The sequence below is a fragment of the Pteropus vampyrus genome, unplaced genomic scaffold, assembly GCF_000151845.1.
Source record: "Pteropus vampyrus isolate Shadow unplaced genomic scaffold, Pvam_2.0 Scaffold233, whole genome shotgun sequence".
In the NCBI taxonomy this organism is placed as follows: domain Eukaryota; kingdom Metazoa; phylum Chordata; class Mammalia; order Chiroptera; family Pteropodidae; genus Pteropus; species Pteropus vampyrus.
The window spans coordinates 706042-717352 of record NW_011889014.1 but is presented as its reverse complement, the minus strand read 5'-3'; the positions used below and the strand labels follow the sequence as shown (position 1 = coordinate 717352).

The 11311-nt window shown below is 45.8% G+C and overlaps 1 protein-coding gene across 1 annotated transcript in view; it reads right to left on the bottom strand.

The window, feature by feature from the left end:
- URB1 (URB1 ribosome biogenesis 1 homolog (S. cerevisiae)) overlaps positions 1 to 11311 on the bottom strand; it is a 62365-nt gene that overhangs the window by 4587 nt on the left and 46467 nt on the right. Inside the window, exons 31-35 of the mRNA XM_023519717.1 lie at positions 5162 to 5322; positions 4658 to 4769; positions 3107 to 3213; positions 2416 to 2559; positions 1215 to 1325 (exon numbers count right to left, since the gene is read on the bottom strand). Coding sequence (XP_023375485.1) covers positions 1215 to 1325; positions 2416 to 2559; positions 3107 to 3213; positions 4658 to 4769; positions 5162 to 5322 — 635 coding nt within the window. The remainder of the gene's footprint in view (positions 1 to 1214; positions 1326 to 2415; positions 2560 to 3106; positions 3214 to 4657; positions 4770 to 5161; positions 5323 to 11311) is intronic.

The window sequence follows — 11311 nt, the reverse complement described above, 5'->3', positions numbered from 1 at the left end:
GGCTCCCCTTTCTAACCAGACGACCACCCTAAGCCCCGACTAGAGGGACATTCCGCAGCCGCTAAGGCAGAGTAAGAAGAGCTGTCCCGTTCAGGAGAACAATTCGACTTCCAAAACAAAGTTAACAGCCAGGAAGAGAGAATTAGCCATTTATGCCTTTTATGAATCGGAAACAAGTCTGGAAGCTGATGTCCAAAGACACATTCTAGATTAAGGATACCACTTTCTCTTAGAGAATGTTTTTTAAATACTTTTTAAAATGCACAAAGGGCCTGGATGTCCCTGGGCTCATAAGAGTAGTTAGTTCTTTGGGAGAAGCTACCTCCCGCCAAGTGCTGCCCACTAAGACAAGGTCCTCAGCCTTCCAGACAGCCTCAAACTTAGGAGACTAATAGGGATCAAAATAGATCATCAGGCTATGGACCAAACTGTGTCCCTCCTAAATTCACACGTGGAAGCCCTAACCTTCAATGTGACTATTTGGAGGTGGGGCCTCTGGGAGGTGACAGGCTTAGATGAGGTCACGAGGGTGGAGCTCCCATAACGGGATTAACGCTCTTATAAGATGAAGAGACCAGAGCTCTCTTCCTGCCTTGTGAGGACCCAGCAGTCTGTAAGCTAGGAGAGAGCTGTCACCAGAGCCTACTATGGGGCCCTCTGACCTCAGACTTCCAGCCTCCAACTGTGAGAAAATCAATCCCCGCTGTCTGAGCCGCCCTGTCTGCTAAGTCACCATGGCCCCTGAGAAGTGAGACGAACACCCACTGGAGCCCCTCCTCGCTGTTCACTGAGCCCACAACCCTGGGCGGAGAGGAGCACTGTGACCCACCATCGCATGGGGGACTGACGCTCCTGAAATGGGAGGCCTGTTTCTACCTTGGGGGCTGCAGCGCTGAACCTTTAGATGGACGATGCCCCTCCAGGGGAGGAGCCTGGGCTGTGCAGACAGAGGCCGGCGCAGCATCCGCCAAGTGCGAACAGCAGCTGGCGCCTGTCATTCCACTCAGACAAGACCCTCAAAGACTTAAACTGAGGAAACGCCATTTCAGCACTATCAGGAGTTGGTTATAGGCATGTGGTGGCATTAGGGGACACTTTCAGACAACACGTATTCTACTGGACATTACCGGTTGACACTAAAGCCTGCAGCAAACACCAGTCTCCGTCCCACCCTCCTCCCACCTGACACACACCTCTCATCCACGAGGCGCTTACCTGCTCTCAAGGATGTGCAGGATCCACGTTAGAAGGCTGTAGTCCCGCAGGATCTCGTAGGCAGATTTGGCATCCCGGGCGGCATTCTGCAAGATTTCCAGAACCCAATTCTGAAAACCCAAAACAAAAAGTTTCTCTTCAGTGGGAAAACCTAACTTGATCGAAGGAACAATTCGAAAATATAAAACTTGTTACGGTTGTAGGTGACGACTGCACGTGCTGCTTTGCTAAGTCTGTAAGAGTGACGGCAGTGTAGGAACGTGCCCTTTCCCCACAAGTGACAGCCAGAGGACACAGACCTTCGAGGCAACCGCCGGGCCTCGGGGGAGGCCCACTTCTGCTAATCCATCACAAGGAACCAACCCACAAGCAAACATGCAGCGCACACACCACATGGCCCAGATCGGTCCAGCCACGCACGGTTGGTGGCCCATTGGTCTCAGCTTTATCGCCTGGGAAGGAAGACATAAAAATGGGACTGCTCCTCGAACTGTGAACTGCGTGCTTTAGAATTCTCACATGCTATGAGAAGTAAGAAATCACCATACTCAAAGTCAGTTTATTCAAATGTTTCTTAATCCCGACTTGAATTTACCCGCATAACAAAAGCTAGAAATTCACCTAAATACCAGGGGCTTCGCTATGTTACGTCCTCCTGTCCGTGGCACTTAGAACGCTCCCGCATGAGTGCTTGTTCTAGGGGACAGTTAGCGTGCTGGTTCTCTCATTAGCGGTGAGGCAGGCAGTGACAACTCCCGACTCTTGCTTCCCAGCTGAGTTGTGATGACCCACAGCTTTTGGGCATTAGGTGAAATTGTGGTGGCTTGAGGGTGTCTCAGGGGAAGCACCTCGGTCATTTATGGGGGTAATTTGTTCCTACACTTCATAGCCAGCTCCAACGGCTGACGATTACTGCCCAGCACAGCCTCTTGCAGAGGCCTCGCCACCAGGGGAGGGCAGTGAGGGGGCAGCAACAGAAGCGACAGGACAGAGTCAACACCACAGCCGGTACCGCATGCGGGCCAGGGGACAGACACCGATGGTACCTTTTTCAGTCCCTGAAAGTCAGCTTAATGCCAACTTGGTCGGTCATATCCAGGATGGGTTAGAACTCACATGAACTTGACTTCCAGGTAGAACCCTGAGAAAGAGCCTAGACCTTTCGGTCTCAAAAAAAAAAAACGTGTGGGATCCACCTACCTGTGTCACTTCGTCACATAACGGGGTGTTGAAGAAGGACAGGATGATGTGGAAAACCCCTCGCCTGGCATAGAGCTCATAGCAGTGCTTGTCTCGAATCCCCTGCCGCAGAATTCCAAAGATCCATTCCCGTTCGGTGTTTTGCTATGACCCAGGCAAACAAGAAACAACTGTTGAGTTTCTCTGACAACTCTTCAAATACCACTATTTTCAAGTGGTGACAAAGATCAGTCACTGCACAGCAGCCCTGACCTCCGTTTCTGATGATATTAAAAGCCCTCAGTATTATCTTTGATTCAGTTTAGAGTCAGGAACAAAGGACCACGTTAAGTTTAAACACCAATCTGCGTTAATTCAGGCAGGTGTTCCATAAAAGCACATTTAATATTTACTCAGTGATTCACCAAAAAAATACGAAAGGCCATAAAATGCAGACCTCTGAAGTAGAGTTTTTAAGGTGTGAGAAGCTACCTAAGAATGAACGCATGCCGTGAAAAGCACGTCCACGTGCAAGCCCTCGTGAACTTTTACTTTTCCTGACCGTCTTGCTCCAAACAGTGCTTGAGCAATCGTGCTGGCTGTGCAGCAAACATACTAACGGGAGATGTCAGAATGACGGCAGCCACCAGTCAGGACGGCTGTTTCACCCATTTCCGGGGGCTTCGGGGCTGTGAGGACTCTGAAGCGTTACCTCGAAGTCCGAGCTGTAGAAGAACTGGTAGAAGCCCGGAACCTTGCTCATGTTCAGAAACTCGTGTGACAGCAGGAACTTGTTGATCTTCAGGTACATGTGCTCCTCTGGGAACAGAGGCAGACAGTCACAGCAGGCACCGACGGGACAGCCCGTGGTCTGCTGCAGTCAGGGGCTGGGAACCTGGGGGTCAGCCAGCCCTCGCCCCTGGGGAGCTTCCGCGTCCTTGTCCAGGTTATTAGTTCTCAAGAACTGGAGTGCAGTAAGACACGTTAGGTCTACACTGCATACAGGCTTTCTCTGTGGCCCAGAAACCATGGCAGGAGGTGGAGTTCTTCAGAGACGCCACCCCTCCCCCAGTGCCAGCCTACTGTAGAAGCACCAGTCAGCTGGTGGGCAGAGTGAGACCAGGTCACACAGACAGCACAGGGCTAACGCTCACACCCATTGGCCTCTCTCCAAAGGGAATAGCCCAGTAAAGGGGGCGCAGATGCATTGGGGTCAATGGGGAGACACCCACCTCCTCCCCTCCCTGCCCCTTCCCACTGTAGGATCATGTCCTCCTGTCTGTCCAGGCTGCCAGCGGCCTGACCCCACGACCACACGAGGTCACGATAGCTCAGGTAACAGACTAGACGGGAGGCCGAGATCAACACCATGCGGCCTCTGCAAAGATAATTTCTCAGAACAGCTTTTTTCTTTAGAGTCTGCAAATGGCTAATTACCTTGTTTCCTCCCCAGAATTTCTAAGATGAATAAAAAACCATGTAACAAAAGTGATGTAGGAGCAGATGAAAATCAGATCTGAGTTCTAACTGCAACATGGCTAGAGACTAACTGTGGGGCCTCGACAAGCTATCTAACCCTGGGGGCCTCAAGCTGGGGGGCTGTTTCCTCATCTGGAAATAAACATGTTACACTTAAGGACCCCTAACAGTATCAACGTTTTATGATTTTTCATTGGAAAAAAAAAGTCTGAAGACAGACTACCTTCTATCAGACCACCTCGGCAGTGGTGCCTGTTTTATAAAAAGGAACCTGTTCTAGTGCCTTCGGTGGCAGCTCGTAGGAACCACAGGCCAGGTGCATTCTGGCTACGGACCCAGGAGCGTGCTGACCGGCCTCCTCTGAGCCAACACCGAGGGTGCTCCTGCATCGGACCCCGCTTTCCCCCCAGATGCCCTGATGCGCAGGACCCGTGTCCGCCTCTCAGCCTCGTGAGGCAGGCATGAGGATTTGCTTTCAACACAGTTCTTTTCCCAAATTCTTTCCCCATCCCTACACACTGCTCTGCACCTTGCTTTGTCACTTAATTTTTCCTGGATTTCATAGGGACCCATTAGGCATCTCCTCACAACCATCGCTTATTTACTGTCCAGTACTGGTGGACATTGCGTGGCTCCCCATCTTTCACTGTGGTAAACAATGGACGACCTTGATCCATCCTTTCTCACACGTATGACAGATTATATGTGTAGGATTTATGTCCACAGGGGACTTGCTCAGCCTCAATATTTCGATCTCACCCCAACCTACTCCCACCAGTGGTACCTGGTTTTAGCATTTGCAGGGCTGCTTTGGCAATGAAGAGAGACAAAGTAAAGGTAAGTCTCATGTTCCTGGTTCGGATCCCATTGCGCACTACATCCAACAGGTAAAGTACCTTAAAACCAGGAAAAAGGAAAAAAAAAGAGCATTTTCAGAACTGCGACCAGCTTCGACGTGTGCGGCCTGAAGCAACACAGCTCTGCGGTGGCTCGTCACAGCCCAGGGCCACCACAATGGCGACGTCCTCGGGGTTTACACCAGAGAAGTAGTGGATAGGAAGTAGCCCGCTCTGCCCACCCACACAACCCAAGAGAAGCGACTGTAAGGCGAGACCTCACTCAACCGCCCTGGGGGTGGAGGGCCAGACGCAACCTCCGGCATCTCCCCACAGGAGAAACAGATTTTATTCTTTATCAGAGGTCTCCTGGCAACTCGGAAATCATTCCACGAACCCAGGGGGAGAGCCAGCCTGCGAAGCCCTCCAAGTCCACCCTCAGCTCCACTCACCTGGGACCGCTCTCGGAACCGGGCGCCCTCCACATGCGAATAGTAGGCCGCCAGGACGGAGTAGGCCACGGCTCGCATCTGAGGGTCATAGCTGCTGAGGGCCGCGACGGTCAGGCCCAGAGCATTTGAATCCAAAAATTTTCGACAATCCACCACAAATTCTATGGGAAATAAAATATACCATTAAACACACACACACAGACTCCACGATGCTTGTGCTACGTGGCAAATTAAATTTCCTTCTGCATTTCACCAACATTGGCTATGCGTGCTAGATACTTCTGATGAAGTCAGACACAAGACCGTCTTCCCTTCTGTGGCAATAATTACCATGCCTTCAGCCTCTGAGATACTTGTAAATCCCAACCAGGATTATTTCATTACTTCTCACAAATACCCAACGAGCCAGAGAAGGATGGAGGTGCCACTGAGACTTGAAACACAAGACCTCGGCATCTCCCAGCATCCCGGGGGCCAGGGCAGCACAACCAGGAGTAGGCAGAGGAAACCAGCTCCTGTTTCCACCTGTCAGCCTGCTGCCTCTGCGTTCCTACCTACGAGCTCCAGTAAGGAAAATCTGTAAGGCTGTTAAGCTGAGAAATTCAGCTAGAGCAAACCAGTCCGACCTGGTCCTTTTACAAAGGAATAAGTTATACCCACTTTGCAACTCTAGTTCTTCAAACCTGTAACAAAAATCTCACAAAAGCCTATGAACCTTGAGCAAAACTAGTCTAAAGAGAACCTCCTTTGTTACCTGGGTCCTTGAGAAACTCGCAGTCCTCCAGGAGAGGATGTGAGTGGAAGAGGTGGTCAGACATTCAAGGGGACCCACCTGACCATGTCTTAGAGGGCTTGATTATCACTAATAAAATTCAGGACACTTCAACTCCTCTTTAATAAAAACCCAGGCCTTTTGACAAGATAAATACTATCAAGAAAAACCTCAGAATAGAGATAGGTCGCCATGTTTAAAAATGATTAAGTAGGGTTTGGTCGTGATAATTACACATGAAGATGTTCTTTTGATTGAGTGACTGGTGACCTAGTTACATTAGGAACCAAACACAAACCAACTGAAATGACTACCCTAAATGGGCAATCTTGGAATATGCTATCAATAAACGATATGTCATCAATAAAAAACCAAACTCTTTTTTTCTCTTCTCTCTCTAAAGTTAGACTTTCAAAAGGATAATGATAGCAATTAAAAGAAAAAGACCTAAGAAAATAATAAAAAGGAAAATTATGATAATCAGCTACTTCTCCTTAATCTAAACAGCTTCACAGCAATATTATGTTCCCAATCTGAGTGGCTTCCCAAAATCACTTTAAGCCATAGGTTTCCTTCCCTCTCAGAAGTAGCAGAGCTCACTGGAGCTTCTACTGGCACCCACCAAAGGCAGACTGATGCAGGGGTGCCACTTCCATACGGGTCCCTTCCGCTGTGTTTCTCAACTTCCATATCATGTCTAAGCATAACCAGGATTTACACTGCCAACCAAGACAGAGTGATAGGAACCAGATTCACCCGCCCACCTGAAGCAACTAGAAAACTGGACTGAAGAAATGAAACAGAGACTTTCAAGGTGCTGGACATGAGACAACAAAGGAGAGCAAACCTGAGAGGTGGGAAACAGCCTAGAGTTCCCAGGCTATGGCATAGAAAGGGCAAACCTAGGTGGAGACTGGAGAACTCTGAGTTAAGACAGAGTGGGAGGCCTAGAAGGCTAAGGTGGCCAGAGTTCACAAGGCAGAGTCCCAGAGAAGAGAGCTCCACTGACAGGGACAGCGTCCTCGGCTGAGTGCCCATCGATGGCACGTGCGTGTGAGGAAGCTACCCGCGGCTGGGAAAGGACCCCCTGAAAGGACTGGAAGAGACAACGCCAGGCTCACACCTGCCTGCAAGCAGCGCCTGGTCCCACCAGCCTGGGCGAAATCCTCACAGCTCACGGGGACAGGGGAGATTTCTCAGATTTTACCTTGGTTGTGCGGCAGAGTTCATCCCGGATTAAAAGTTGCTTTGGTCCCACCTAACAGAGATTAAAGGCAAGACTGGAAGGATCAAACCATTTCTGAGCAACTGGAATGTGTCCTAGGACAAAGCTCAAGAACACTCACAGCAATACAAAGATATCCAGCGCCAAACAAGGCAAAAACCACAATGTCTGGTTTCCAATAAAAAATTACCAGACATTCAAACAACCAGGAATACAACCTATTATGAAGAAAAAGCTCCACCATTCGAAAATGACCCAGATGTGCCATAGATAACAGTAGTAGAAAGAGACATAAAAACAGTTATTATAACTATATTCTACAGATTCAAAAGCCAGCGGAAAGACTGAGCATATTAAGTAGAGATATGGAAGATATAAAAACCCAAACCAACTTTTTAGAGATGAAAATTAAAATGTTGGAGTTTGAAAGTGCACTGGATGGGATTATCATCAAATAAGGCATTGCAGAAAAAAGACTAGTAAACTTGAAATAGCAACAAAAACTATCCAACTTGAAATACAGAGACAAAAAAGAATTTAAAAATATGAACAGAGCATCAGTGAGTTGTAGGACAACTTTAAGCAGGCTAACATATGTGTAATTGGAGTCCCTGAAAATATTTGAAGAAATATGGCCAAAACTTTCCCAAATTTGACAAAAACTATAAATTTACAGAGCCAAGAAGCTCAATGAATACCCAAGCACATGAAATACAAAGAAAATTACACCAAAGTATATCATAATCAAATTGCTTAAAACCAGTGATAAAAAAAAAATCTTAAAAGCAGCCACATAATGTACAAAGAAACAAAGATAATCATGAAAGTAGATTTCTTGTTAGAAATAATGCAATCCAGAATCAGGGCAGCAACATCTTTAAAGTCCAGTAAGAAAAAACCCTGCTAACCTACAATTTTATACTCTGTAAAACTCTTTCAAAAGTTGTCTTTTTTTTCCATCAAAAAAAGCTAAAAGAATTGATCACCAGCAGACTTGAACTACAAGACTTCTTAAAGGAAGTATTTTAGACAGAAGGTAGATGACGGAGATGGAATTCTGAATCTACACAAAGGAGTGAAGGAAACCAAAAATGGTATCTATATGGTAAATACAAAATATTTAAATCTCTTTAAAAGGTAATTGACAATTTGAAGCAACAACATATTGGGCTTTTACAGCACAGAAAAGTTAAATATGTGATAAAAAGAGCACGAAAGCCAAGAAAGGAGAAATGGATTGATACTGTTGTAAGGTGCTTCTACAATCCATGAAATGGTACAGTTTCAATTGAAGGTAAACTGCAATAAATCAAAGATGAATTAAACCTTAAAGCAACACACACACACACTCTCTCTCTCTCTCTCACTCGCTCGCTCTCTCATGCACGCATGCATTGTAGTTAAAAACCAACAAAGAAAACAGAATCATAGCAATAATCACATTAAATGCTAATGGCATATACATTTGAACTGAAAGGCAGAGACGGTTAGATTAGATTTTAAAAAGCAAAACCCAAGTGCATCAGTTTGCAGGAAACCACTTTTAATATTAAGATGCAGATTAAAAGCAAAGGATTGAAAAAGAATAATCTGAAGATTTGGATTCCAACAACTTATGGACTAAATTTTCTCATTTCTAACAAGTGACTATTTTTGATGGGAAGGGGCAAAAAAAAAAAAAACCCAAAGTTTTAAAAAGCATCAAACTATGGGATAAAATTATATTTTTTTGGAAAAGATGAGATGTGTTTAAAATATACTTACTTACCTACATAACAAATACACAAAGGGAATACATTTGAGAAAGAGAATAGTCCAAACATTTAATATTACACTCACTAAAAATAGTACTCAGCAGGCTAGGACATTTTTAGTAATCACTGACATTCTCCAAGACAAATGGATTTTCCACGTGTCCATGAGGAAAAGTCAATTACATGCTTTGTGGTCATCGCTGTTGTTCCGTGATGTCTTGGCTTTTTAACACTTAAGGAAAGAGCTGTCCTTGGGGGTTGAAAATAGGCTATTAAAAAGAAGTTACGAATGCCATTCCCTTTGTTGGCAGGGACCTCCTAAGTAGCAACTTGGGCTTCTGATAACAGATCTTCAGATCAAAATGGCTTAACCAGGATAATTATCAAGGATTAAAGTAAAAAGCACCCATGTTTCATGGGCTTCGATGGCAGTGTGACTGTGCTGAACCATCAAGAACTCGCCCTCATGCTTCCTCTTACACAGTCCCTGCAGAGGTGGCATGGCAGGTAAGGCTCAGCACGGTGGTCTGGTGATGAGGCTCAGAGAAGTGCACACAGGCCTTTCTGCCCTGTGGTGTATGTGAGCTATGAGCTGAAGATTTCAGCCCAGTTCTGTTGAGGACAAGAATTGCTGTGGAAAAAGCATTTGTCACTGCCACTGCTAACAGCCTTGGCTGGGCCTGTTTCTCAGCCAAGGACTCAAAAAAGGGAAGCTGTGAGGTTAAGAAAATAGGTTGCCATTTTCAGCAAAGGGTTGGAATGGAGCTGTGAGACTGTACTTTCTCTGAAGACTGGCAGCCACGTATAATAACTAATCATAAGCCCAATTTACAATTGCAAAATGTTTAGCAACACTGGACCCAGGTGCCACTTTAGGAAGTAAAAACATACTGTTAAAAACTTCTACTACACATAGCATGGATGAATCTCAGAAATACAGTGTGGGATAAATGAAGTAGATACAAAAGAATATATAGTGTATGATGCCATCTACATCAAGTTCAACTATAGAATGCCAATCTCTATTGGAAAGGAAGGGGTACCGACTAGCAAGGGGCCTGAGGAGCTAAAGATTATGTTCTGTTCCTTGATCCTGCTGGTGGCTGCACCAAAACTCAAGCAGTACATACAGGATTTGAGTAAGTTTCTATATATCACGCTTCAGTAAAAGTGTAACACGTTGCTCATACTGCTTCACCAGGGCAAAAGCAAAAGGAACAATACATTTTAAAAACAACATGAAAAAAAGATTCGTGACTTAATTCAACCACAAAAATAGCCTATATTGGCCATTATGCTATCCACATTCTTCTGTTCTGTTTAACTTACCATTTTACTGCTAGATATTTATGTCTCCTCACAAACTGGTATGTTTCCCTTGATCAGGTAACAAAATTTGTTTAAAATGTTACGCTTCCATTTTTTGTTTTGGATGACAAATAGCCAGAGCAAAATTTAATGAACCTAGTTCTTCTTGGGTGAAAAAAAAATAAAAAATAAAAAAAAATTTGTTTTCCAAGTCTTTGCCTTCTGTTTTCCTAAGAGCTCTCTTGAGAGACAGTAACAGACTAAGTGACTTGTTATAATTCACTGAAGTCACCTCATATTTTTAGACTGTGGAAAATCTATTTTCATGTTTGATGAGAAACAGGCTGAGCGGCACAGCCAGGCACGCGGGGACGAGCAGAGCTTCCTGGCCACACACCAGAAGGTGTGCCTCGGCTGCTCGGCTGCCGATGGTCGGCAGGGTGATTAAGATGCCTGCTTGCCACTGTCATACCCTGACACCTGCACGAAATGTCCGGCTCTTGCAAACAGAATCTAGCTTAGCCACAGACCACAGTGCTCGTGGAGAGGGCAGTCAGAGCCACAAGGACTCCTGGAGGGCAAGCTCTCTGAAAACCCAGCTCTCTCGATCTTCTGTTGGGAATACTAAGGGCAGTGGTGGAGGATCAGCAAATCTGTTCATAAGTAAAGCGTTTGAGAAGAGAAAGATAATTTCAAGTTGAAAATAAGGAAGAAACAGTCATGGCCTCCCTAGGCACCTAAATCTACACGGCCGCAGATTTAATCCAACGGGAAGGAGCCTTGGGAGATGTGATGGGCATCACGCCGGCCGAGCCAATGAGCAGAGACGCAGAACACACACCTCGGGCCACCCCACCACACTGTCCCTGAGAGGCCTTCTTCGCAGGCCCGACTGGACTCATCACAGCCTTTAAGAACAGGTGGAAAGGAGACAGTCACTGCACAGCCTTGGACACCACTTGGTTTTTGAACTGTGAAATATTCTAACTACTGTTAAAAATGAATTAAATTAGATTTCTAATTCTGGGAAGATGGAATAGATGTATTTTCTCTATTTTTACTACAAAGTACAAATACTTTCTGCTCCCTGT